Raw genomic sequence first — 12045 nt, forward strand, 5'->3', positions numbered from 1 at the left:
CATCTTTCAGATTTCAGCTTTGCACCATCTCTTGTCACTTTCACCTTTACAACATCTCTAGCACCCATCTGCACCATCTTTTATCACTCTCACCTCTGCAGCATCTCTCCGACTTCACCTTTACATTATCTCTTGTCACCTTCACTTCTACAACATCTCTCATAGATTTCATCTCTGCAGCATTTCTCCAGTGCACCCCCTTGTCTCCTCTGCCCCTGCCCTGGTACAGGCCCTCACTACCTCAGGCTTGGGCTAGTTCAGTAGCTGCTGGTGAATCTGCCTGCCTAGACTCTCTCCCCACTCTAGTCCACCCTCCATTCAACCGCTAAAGTGCGTCCTAAAACACAGGCCTAACCATGTCAGACCCCTACTCAGTAAACTCCAGTGGCTCCCTATTGCTTCCAGGAGCAAATACCAAATGCTCTGTTGGGCATTCCAAAACCCTTCCTATCTTTCCAGTCTTTACACCTTAGTCTCCACTGGGTACTCCAGTCCAGTAACACTGGCCTCCTAATTGTTCCACAAACAAGACCCTCCATTTTTCAGCCCTGGCCATCCCCCGGGCCTGGAATGCTCTTCTTCCTCATCTCTGTCTCCTGGCTTCAAGTCCCAGCTAAAATCCCACCTTCTACAGGAAGCCTTCCCTAACCCCTCAGTTCTCTTGCCTTTCTCTCCTCTGTTGATTCTACTTATCCTATATATAGCTTGCACATAGTTGTTTGTGTGTTGTGTCCACCATCAGGCTGGGGGCTCCTCCAGAGCAAAGACTGCCTTATACCTTTCTTTGTGTCCCTAGTGCTTACTACAGTGCCCGGCACATAGTAGGTGCTTCATAAGTGGTTGACAGTTTTTACTTTTCTTATATCCCTGGATTTTACAACAGTGCCCAGCATATACTAAGTGCTTAGCAAACACTTGTGGCTTGCTTGCTTGCTACAAACAAGGAAACTGAGGCTGGGTGAGGTTAAGTGACTTTGTACTGTACTAATAAGGATTCCAAACCCTAGGGCAGTGCTCACCCCACTGCCTTAGCCACTTAGAGGGGTGTCATGAGATACTAGCAAGTTGAGAAAGGACAAGCTTGGAGAACACCCAGAAAGTCAGCAAGGGCTTTGTGATGTGAGGTGGGGGGCAGCAGCAGTCCGAGCCACTGAACCACGTGGACTGACTCCGAGGAACAAAAAAAACACCGCCAGCAAAGGCAGAAAGGCCCCACGGGCAGAGGGGCCATGAGCGGGCCGAAGCGATGGGACTTGGACCCCGTTGGGCGAGCCCCCCTCCTTGTGGGGCTCACCCGCTTGTGGCCTACCCCAGAGACAGCTACGGCATTCCCTATGCTCACCTCAGAATGCGGGGCAAGCGGAGCTTCTGAACGTGCCCCATTAGTCTGGTACGTGACCCTGTCCATTTAGCAGTGACTGGAGAAGTCCATAGGTGTGTGGTTAACCCAGAGTTGGTTTGGGGAGACACTGAGAGGAGACACCGTCATGGAGAAGGGGCAGCAACCACTGCTGAGCACCTCCCATAGACAGATAGACACTGGAGCCCTGGGAGTGGCAGCATGACACCCCTCCCCCCAGTCCTTGGCCAGGGGAAGCAACTTCCACCAAGCAGGTAGGCCAGCCTAGCAGCAAGACCTGTGCCCTGCCCCCCACCTCAGAGAGAGACAGCAGGCAGCACATTCAGGGCAGGTCAGTGCCCTGCATCCTCTGGACCCCCAGCTCCCCTCAGACCCCGATGGAGACAGCCCAGGACCCCGAGCCCGAGAGCCTTGGGAAGAACCAGGATTCCAGCCCAGTGCCCTCGGCCATCTTCCCAGGAAGTCCCCCCACCACTCTGGGAGATGCAGCCTGGGCCCTGCTCCTGCAGGGGCTGCAGAGAAAAGGAAGCCTTGGTCACCAAGATCCCAGACCCTCTCTAGTCCAGGCTCCACATCAGGCCTTGCTGTTACTCTATCAATCAGTAGGGAATGAGCCCCTTTTTCAGTGAATTAAGGCAAAAAGAGGTTAAATGACTTGCCCAGGGTCACACAGCTAGTAAGTGTTATGTGTCTGAGGCCAGATTTGAACTTAGGTCCTCCTGACTCCAGGGCCAGTGCTCTATCCACTGAGCCATCTAGCTACCCTTTGCACAGAGTAAGGTCCTAGTAAATACTTTTTGTTATTTATTCATTGATTCAGAGGAGCGTGCCTTCATAAAAGAGTTCTGACTCAGTGTCCCTTGCAAGTAATGCTGAGTCTCTCTCCCCATCAGACTCTGGGCTCCTTATCAAGGCCGGGGGTCATTCAGGCGCCACTAGGAGGCAGCTTCTTCATCTCCCCACCCTCTGGCTCCACAGGGCATGCTCTCCCTACCTTTCTCCCAATTACCCCCTCCTCCATCTCATCTTGTCTCCATGGAACTATTTGTAAAAGAATGGACATTGGTCCCGGGTGACTTATCTTTCCCATTCTATTTGGAGTTGAAGGGGGCTTCATGACCATCTCTAACTCACACATGAAAAAGCTTGTCTGTAGCAAGACCGGGTCAGTCCAAATTCTGCATGAAGCCTGCCAGTGAAAGCCACCCTCCCCCACCCCCGCCCCCACCCCAAGCAACCATCCCACTGAACGAGAGCCCTAGTTGTTCAGAGATTTGCCCTTATCTGCTGCCTAAATCGGGCTCTTTGTAACCCCGCCTCGCTACCACCACCACCACAGCTCCCAGTTCTGCACTCAGGCCAAGCAGAGAAGGCTGATTCCTCTTTCCCTGCAGGCCACACCTTCCCCATTGCTCATTCTGTCCTCATTTGGCAGAGTTCAGGCTCCTGCCCTGTCCTGCTTTCCCTCCTCTGGAGACCCTCCCTGGCATCACTGTCCTTCCTCAACGGCTCCCTCCCTAGAAGGCCCAGCCAGGGCAGAGGACAGGCTCCATCCATGGGACCTCTGTTGGTTCTGTTTCCTCCAATATTACAAAACAGCTTCTAGATCAGCCCAGCAGATAGCACAGTGTGGCTTCCGGTAAACAGGAAGCATTTATTAAGCCCTACTATGTGCCAGGCCCTGGGCTCCCTGCCATGGTCTTGGGCTCCCCAGTGCCTGGCCCAGGAAAGCTTTGTTGAATTGAATCAGTGAATGAGATTTATAAGTGACGACATCAGTTACTGTGCCTGGAACCGGATTCCAAGTAAAGTTGGAATAAAATCCCTCCCACGTGAGGTCGATAGAAACCTTTGCAAAGCAAAGAAACGACGTTGAGGTCATGGCTGAAGTCTCCCTGGGGAACAGGGCAGAGGAGGCGAGAAGGAGGGCTACAAAGTAGCAGAACTTTGGCTTGGGGAGGGGTAGGGAGATGCGCCTACAAACTGTAACCACTGACCCACTTCCCCAGGCCACCTACTCCCAGTTTTGCATTTGGATTTGAAATTGTTTCATTTGTATCTGCCAACAGGGTACCCCAAACCCTGGCTTAGAGACCAGCAGACAGCAAGGGGGAACAGAGATGAAACAAACCCCTCATGGGGCTAAGGGGCGCCAAAGAGCACAGAGCACTGGGCCTGCAGGCCCGAAGACCCAAGTTCAAATCTAGTCACAAACACTTCCTAGCTGTGGGACCCTGGGGGAGTCACTTCACCTCTTTGCCTCAGTTTCCTCCCCTGCTAAATGGGGATAATAATAATATAAATCAATCACCATTTATTAAGTGCCTACTATGTGCTAGGCACAATATTACGCACAGGGGATACAAAAAGAAGAGGGAAAAGACACTCCCTGTCCTGAAGGAGCTCACAATGTGGGGGGAGGGGAGATAATAAGCAAGTGCATAAGTACAAACAAGCTATGAAAGGATAAGTAGGAAATAATTAACAGGAGGAAGGCACTGGAACCAATAGGGGTTGGGGAAGGCTTCCTGTAGGAGGTAGGATTTGAGTTGGGGCAAGGTCAGCAGTGGGAATGGAGGAGGCAGAACCTTCCAGGCAGGGGGGGCCGCCAGAGAGATGGGGGTCTTGGGGAAAATGAGGAATTGTTTTGGACAGATTGGGTTTAAGATGGCTACTGGACATCCAGTTCTAGACGTCTGATAGGCAGGTGCAGAAGTAAGATTGGAAATTAGCAGAGATTGGGGCAGGAAAGGCAGATTTGAGAATCCTCAGCACAGAGATGGTCATTCAGTCCAGCTGCTGAGATCACCTAGTGAAGTACGACAGAGGGAGAAGAGGACCCAGGACAGGACCCTGAGAGATATCTGTGGTCGGAGGAGGTGATGTGAAGGAGGATCCAGAAAAGGAGACAGAGAAGGAGGCATCAGAGAAGCGGGAGGAGAACCAGGAGAGAGTGGAGATGTCCTGAAAACCCAGAGAGGAGAGAGTGACCTGCCGTGTCAAAGGCTGCAGAGAGGCCAAAGAGAGTGAGGACTGGGAAGAGGCCACTGGGTTTGGCAACTAGGACAGCACTGGTGACTTTGGAGAGGGCAGTTTCAGTGGAAGGACAAGGTCTGAGAAGCCAGACTGTAAGGGATTGAGAAGAGAGTGAGAGGGGAGAAAGTGGAGGTCCCTGGTGTGGACGGCCTTCTCTAGGAGTTTAGCCACAAAGGGCAGAAGAGATACAGGATGAAAGTTAGCAGGCACAGAAGGATCGAGTGAGGGTTTTTTCCAGGATAGGGGAAACATGGGCATGTTTGCAGACAGCAGAGAGGGAGAGACTGAAGATAAATGATAGAGGAGGCAGTCTGTTGGAGGGGCAGGGATGAGATGGGATTGGCTGAGTGGGGAAGGTGGTTGGTCCGGGTAAAGAGTCAGGTCAGCTTGTCATAGGAGCCAAGAGGAAAGAAGGCTCGAGTGGTGGAAGGCATTGGTGTGGTAGAAGATGAAGAAGAGGGAGCTCATTATGGCGGGGCAGAGTTCTCCGCTGAGAGGGTGGGGGAGGTGTGTGGGCGCAAAGGTGACTTTGTCGGGAGGGCCGAGGCAGCGCTGATAAGGGGCCTGGGATTCCAGAGTGGAGGACCATGGAAAGTCTCCACCTCTCCCTCCGAGGGTTGGTGGGGGGATCTGATGGGACCGTTTTTCGTAAAGGTATATTAATGCTCATTGTTATTGGCATTGCGTTACCCTCCTGGCCCCGGAGTTTTATGTCTGAGGAAAATGTGTTTTACAGTGATAAGAACAGACCGACAAAGGCCACACAGCTGGTTAGAAATGGCAAGCTTTTTATTTTAGGTTTAATGACTCCCTAAAATATGTGTTTGGGGATTCTTCAGCCCCAATTGCAGACAGGATTCAGGGCTCAAGTGTGGTATCAGATGACACTGGTCCCCTGGTCATTATTGCAAGAAGCCGTGATGCACCCATAACAAGTGGGCTTTATTCTAATAGGATACAAAATAAGTTAAAAACCAATTCCGAATTCTGGCATTATAGGAGGGCAGACTGGTGGGCCAGGAGCCCCGGCACCCCGCCAAGCTCTCTGCTCTCTCCTCCTTTGTGTCCTGTTGGACAAAGGGCCTCCGTTTTTCTCCATTGGTTGTAACCATGGAGCTGGAGGCCTTGGTCCCGTGTTAGGGACCAGGATGAAGCTGGATTCTCGATTTCCCCCTCCCCTCTCTTTTCCCTTTTCACTGCCATCAGCCATTAACCATCAGCCGAGCAAGCTCTCCGAGGAGGCCAGCAAGGTCAAACCATCCCAGGGAACAGTGAAGCCTGTCCCAAGGGGTAAAACAAGCCATGCCCATTTTTAAAAAGGACCGTGTTTCCTAAGCACTGGGAGAAACAGACACAGTGAGAATACAAATCAAATTAGGAGGTAAACTGCCCTCGGTCTCAGCCCAAGGTCTCGGTCAGAACATGTCCTCTCAAGCTTGGACGACATCAGGGGTCCTTAAGTGAACTTTCATGAATGCTTCGTTAAGTGTGTTTCCACAGAATTCGTTTGCTTTGTGATCCTTTGTATTTCATGCTTTTAAAAACATCTTTCCATGTGCTCCAACGCTTTCCCCAGGACACTGCCAGAGAGGTCTGAGACACCACAGACAGGGTGGAAAAGCTTCCTGGCCTCGAGGCTCCCCAGGGGCATCGTCTGAGTCCTAGCTCTGCCGAGGCACTGCCTGGGGTGGAGAGTGAAGGGCGGCCCCAAACTTTCCTGCCCTGGAAACTAAAAGGCTTGGCTGAGCTCTAGGAGCCGGGTGGGGAGGGGGTGGGGCAGCTTCCGGCCCGACACCCTGGATCACAACTCCCCAGCTTCCCTTCTCGGTGATGCGGCTAAGCCTCGTCCAGTCCCGTTCTTTGCTCTCAGCCTGGCTGTTCTTGATTTCCCTCCGTGCTGACCAATCTTGGCCAGAGTCCAAGTATTGCCAATTGTCCTTACACTTTTGTCTACCTCAGGCACAAAGGTCTTCCTCCTCTCCTCTGTGGGCAACCCCCAAGCTTCCATTCCCCATCCCCTTCTTCCCCAAGTCAGCCTTGTGGGTTTCTCTTGCCTGCCTCAACCTCCCTAGTGCTTCTCTGGGCTGGGAGTACAACAGGCTTGTCAGCCCCCAGGATGCCTTTAACCCTTAAAGGAAAAGGCCCTCCGGAAGGAGTTTGAGCAGGAGCAGCGGCTGTCTGGCCCGCTCTCCTCCCCTGAACTCTAGGGAGCTACGTCTGAACGGTCACAGCCCACGTCCATCTCACAGAGCAAAGCATTTGCGCTAGTCAAATGAAGGAGAATTTGAAGAATTGCTAAGTAACAGAATAGATAATAGGATAGTGTCACCTTTGCCATGAAACACAGGGAGAATTGCTTTTCTTTAGTGAATGGGGGGGGACAATTTCAGAGGTTAAGGAAGGTGACTGCTGAGTTCCCTGTCCCCAGTGCTTTCAGGGTTCCCTCACCCCAAAATACATGTCATGTGTCTTACAGTGTAACTCTTAAGAGCTGGAAGAGAACCTGGAAAGCACCAAGACTTTCATTTTTACAGAAGTAGAAACTGAGTCCTGAAGAAAGGAAAGGACTTGTCCAAGGTCATATAAGAAAGTGGGGTGAAAATGGTCATGAAAGGCCTGCTCAAGCCGTGACAGATGACCCAGGGCAGTCTAGAGTCCTAGGAAAGAAAGGTTCTCACCTTCTAAGCTGTCTTCAACCTTGTGTCCTTAGCCTTACTGTAACTGCTCTTCTCAGGCTTAGGGTTTGTCACCTAGCAAAAACGGGTGTATGCATGGATGTGTGTACATGTATGTATGTCTAGACAGACATTTTCTGAGTGTCTGTCCGTATCGACCTTAGAGGGGCCATCTGTTGAGCTTTGTACATGTGGTAGTGGAAAGAGGTTTGGCCTGGGATCTGAGGTCAAATCCTCCTGACACTTAATAAGGGTGTAACAGCAGACAATTCATTTGATATCTTAAACCTCTCCTAGCCATTGGTAATGTGCATCAGAAACAAACATTGGCAAACCCAACAAAAGGGGCGATGTTCAAAAACAATCATCGTTATCACCATGTAGGTTATCAGTTTTTTCTTTTGCCCTTGTTAAATTTCAGGAGATAGTCACAGTGCAAATCTGGGAATCCCCAAGCAGGGGCCCACAAGAACCTGGGTCTGATTCCTGGTTCTGACACAAATCAAGCTTGGCAGAACTTCCTCCCCCCCAGGACCTTAACTTCTCAGAGCCCCCAGGAGGGAGGGGCTGCCAGCAGGGGCAGTAGCCCCCATACACACCCAGATGAAATCCCCGGTCTGGACTCCTCCCCCACCCTTTTTTTTTTTTCTTACTAAAACCAAGAAACAAAATCTTAGTCCATCGATCGCCCCAAGAAGGCTGGCTACCAGGTTCCATCATTGTTTGGGGAGCAGACTTCCCCTTGGGCTAATCTGTCTTTGACAGAGTGAACAAGCGTCCAGAGCAGCCTTTGGCCAATCGGGAGAACGCTTGGGACAAACGATGGCCCCAGGCATCCTGCCCCCTTGTGGTAAGCTGAGACGTAGACGTGGCTCCCCACCCCTGCGCACTCCCAAGCAGGACAAACCCGGGGGACCACGGCTTCCAAAGAGCTGTGTGCACGCTGAGAAACGCAGGGCCCAGATCCAGTCAATGCTATTCAGCCCTAAGTCGGGACGTCCCGAGGTCACGGGAACCTTCTCCCCGAGAGAGAAGATTGTTTATCGCCAGGACCGACAAGTTAACTCATCCAACCAGCCAGAAGTCAGAAGAGCAGAATTACCCAAACAAAAAGCCAAGCTAAAGGCATGCCCCCCCATGCCCCACACCTGCCGCTGCAGCTAGGACTAGGAGACTGAGGCCTGAGCGTGGGTCTGGGCCCCTGAGGTAGCCCAGGGATAGCCCTGAAAGCAGCTTCCCAAAGCCGCTCAGCGGGCTGGGATGGCCTGCCGCTGCCGTCGGATCCCTTCTCCCTTCCCCCTTCCCCTAGATACATCTGTCGGTGGTCTTTCTGTGCGTCAGTCTATGCTACCGGAGCGGGGGGGGGGGGGTGGTGGTGGTGGTGTGGGAACGGAATTGAACAGAGCAGTCAACCCCGGGTACAAGCATTCCGTCTTTTATTACAAGGAGTCGGGGATTCATTCATTCATTCTCTCAAACTAGAACTCTGAAAAACAACCAGACTGTACATTTCATTTACAAGCCCCGATCCCCGAGATCTGGGTTGGGGGCCCCCCTCCCCACCCGGTGCGGCGGCCGAGACGGCCCCGGGAGGGAGTCGGGGGGGGGTCCAGTCTCGAGACACAGGAGGAAGAAGAGGAGGAAAAGGAAGAGAAGGAGGAGGAGGAGGAGGGCAAAGAGGGGGAGGAAGAGGGTGGGAGGAAAAGGAGGAGGGGGGGCCCGGGGCCGCCAGGGCACGCACGGTAGGTACAGGTACTACTACTCCAACTTTAACGGCTAGGGGGTGAAAATCAGCATTTCCGTTACATCCTCTCTGTGCATTATCAAAGCAGACACACACACACACACTACATACATACACAGTGTACGGGGTCCGGGCGGCCCCGGCCCCCGGCCTCAGGCGGCCGTCCGGGCTGGCCCACGCCACCATTCCCCGGGGTGGCGGGGGCCCCGGCCGTCGGGGGCGCCGATGGGCGGGCTGCGCGCCGGGGGCCCGCGGTACAGAACCCCGACGGAGCCGTCCTCGCCGATGCGGTAGGACACGTCGGACGGGTCCACCCACAGCGTCAGCTCTCGGGGCAGCAGCTGGAAGAGGCGCCGGGGGCTGAGCCCGCTCTCTCCCGCCGCCCGCCCCACCAGCGGGTCCAGGCGGTGGTTGATGCGGATGCAGCGGTAACCGGAGCCCCGCGACGGCGTCCGAGGGAACCAGTGGTGCTGGTAGTGATCTGCGGAAGGGAGGCAGCGAAGGAAGCATAGGGGGGCGGGACCGACGGGGCACCGTTTGGGCGTCCGCTCCGTCCAGCCCAACCCCGGGCCCCGCCCGCTCCGTTCAGCCCCGGTGACGGACGGGCGGACGGGCGGACGGACGGGCGGACGGGCGGACGGACGGACGAACGGACGGGCGGGCGGACGGGCGGGCGGACGGGCGGGCGGACGGGCGGACGGGCGGGCGGACGGGCGGGCGGGCGGACAGACGGACACACAGACTACCTGTGAGCGCCTCCTGCAGAGACTCGCGGAAGAGCTGCAGCTGCTCCTCGGCGAAGCCCCCGGGGCCGCGGAGCAGCCGCGTGATGAAGCCGGCGGCCGAGGCCACCTCGGCCCGCATGGCGGCCCCGGGCCCCCGGCGCATCCGCCCGCCTGCTCCGCCGCCCCGGGGACCGAGCCTCCGGGAGCCGAGCCGGGCCGCGGGACCAAGAGCGGCCCTCCGAGCCGGGGCTGCCGCCGGAGCCGCCGCCGGAGCTGCCGCAGACAGGAGGGAGAGCGAGCCGGAGCCGAAGCCCGTGCGCCCCGCTCCGCCGCCCGGGCCGGTGCCGCGCCCGCTGCCCGCCGCCGCCGCCACCGGCAGTCGGCCAGGGGGGTGGGGGGGGGCCGCCAATGGCAGCGCGGCCCTCTGTGGCGTCACAAAGGGCTCCCCGCTGGCCCGGGCTCCACGCGCCCCCCGACGGCTGGATTCAGGGCTCCTCTCCTCCCCCTCCCCAGCCCGGACCCCTAGACTCCTCACTCCACCCCTGCCCCGGGACCCCTGACCCACCCAGGCTCTGCGCTCAACCCCAGCACACCCTGACCCCGAGCCCCCTGCCCTGACGTGCACCCCGAGAGTGGCAGACGGGGACCAAGAGCCTTAAATCGGGCTACATCCACCCCCTCCCATTGGACGGGACAAGCCAGCCTCTGCGTAGCAGTCCCCTCCCGCTCCACACGCTCCCCCAGGGAAATACCCTAAAAATCATAAAAAGAACTAAAGGGGCTTGCCATGCTCCAGGCGCTGTGCTAAGCATTTCACAATTGTTATCTCATTTGACCCTGGGAGGTAACTGCTATTGTTATCCCCACTTTAAAGAAAAGGTCACTGAGGCAGGAAATGACTTGTCCAGGGTCACACAGCCAGTGCCAGTCTGAGGCAGCTCCACTCGCATAACAGCTAGCTGCCTCTACCAGAAGCTGCTTCGGGCACCCCCTTGGGATGACTGTGTGTGTTCACTTATAGATGCTGGCCCACATTGCTTCACCCCAGTGAAGCGTAACCTGGGCCCCCAGGGCCCAGGCTGGTGTTTCCTCAATGTTCCAACATTCCAAGGCCTAGGCCTGGTGGCCTGAGCTTCAGGGGCTCTCATTGTTTCAGGGCCATTGAGACCAATTCCTTCATCACACGTATGAGAAAAGGGCATCCTGGCGAAGGAAGGCACTTGACCAAAGGCAGTCCTTCAGAAGAGGTTTATTAAGCACCTGGGGCTGTGCTAAGCTCTGTCCCCCAGCAAGAATTACAGGCACAGGATTTGTGCCCAGGGCTTCTGAGGACAGGCCTAGCGCTCTGGGCATTGAAATGCTGCTGGGGTCTAACTGACCCTGGGGTCATGGGATAAGATCAGTCCTACAGCCAGGAGTAAAGGGCCAAGGCCTTGGACTGCCCCCTTGCCCTGTGGGTCAGCATCTCTAGGAAGGAGGCACAGGCCAAGTGTTCTTGAAGGAAGACGACTCTGGATGGTTTTAGGCCCTGGACAAGGCACTCTGACTGCCCACTGAACCCTTCCCAGAGCCCTCTCGTCCTGGGAGAGTGCAGACTATGATCCCCGGCTGGCCTGGGAGGAGATGCAGGCCCAGAGCTCTGCTGTCCCAGGGTCACCCCCATCCCTCCCCCTCCTTGAGCACCTTGGCGTGGAGGCTTCTGAGAACACACACACACACACACACACACACACACACACACACACACACACACACACACACACACACACACACACACACCCCCCAAGGCCACCAATGTCTCCAAAACCCACCTTCCAAGCTTCCCTAGTAAAATTCAGCCGACATTGCAGGCAACAGGCATTTCCAGGGGCTGAGGAAGTTTTAGGAGCACAGACCTATTGCCCAGGGACGCTCAGAGGGAAGTCAAGGACCAGAGTTTTCCCCCGGCTGTTCAAAGTATTTGGACTCCAAAGAACCCCAGCCAACCAACTAGCTCAGCACCTGTCTGCAAGGTTTCTAGTCTTCCCAGGGAGCCTCGGGGTAACCTGCTGCCCTGGCAGGGCTGCCAGAGCCCTCCAGAGTCAGCCCGGAAGTGTGTGCACATGCACGCATACATGCGTGTGTGTGTGCATGTAACTCACAAGGGGTGGAAATGACAGAAATCTGAATTGGGAAGGTGGGCAAAGAAGACTGGGTTTGGTGCCAATCCCAGTACTAACCTTTAAGCACCTGGGACAATCTGGGCCTCAGTTTCCTCATTAGTAAAATGCAGAGGTTGCCTTAGGACCTGGGTGATCTCTGAGGTTCTTTCTAACTCAAAATTGGTGAAGTTATTGGATCATGACGGTAGTAACATGTATGAATGTGTGTGTACATGCCCATGGATTGTTGTCTAAATGTATAGTGTAGACGTGACTCGCATGGCTAGATATGAGCTGACCCAGGTCTTCTGAGGTGGTGGGGTGGGGACGGGGGAGTCAGTGCCTTTTAAAAACAAGCGTGCAA

At 55.2% G+C, this 12045-nt stretch overlaps 1 protein-coding gene across 1 annotated transcript; it reads right to left on the bottom strand.

Moving 5' to 3' along the window:
- Positions 1–8967: 8967 nt before the first annotated feature.
- Positions 8968–9703, bottom strand: LOC114023217 (protein BTG2-like). Its single transcript, XM_027835757.1, has 2 exons — positions 9562–9703; positions 8968–9296 (listed from the first exon to the last, which is right to left on the bottom strand). The coding sequence occupies exons 1-2, from the start codon at positions 9701–9703 to the stop codon at positions 8968–8970; spliced, it is 471 nt and encodes a 156-aa protein (XP_027691558.1).
- Positions 9704–12045: the final 2342 nt, after the last annotated feature.

This window comes from Vombatus ursinus, unplaced genomic scaffold (assembly GCF_900497805.2).
Source record: "Vombatus ursinus unplaced genomic scaffold, bare-nosed wombat genome assembly UNPS02014817.1, whole genome shotgun sequence".
NCBI classification, from domain to species: Eukaryota; Metazoa; Chordata; class Mammalia; order Diprotodontia; family Vombatidae; genus Vombatus; species Vombatus ursinus.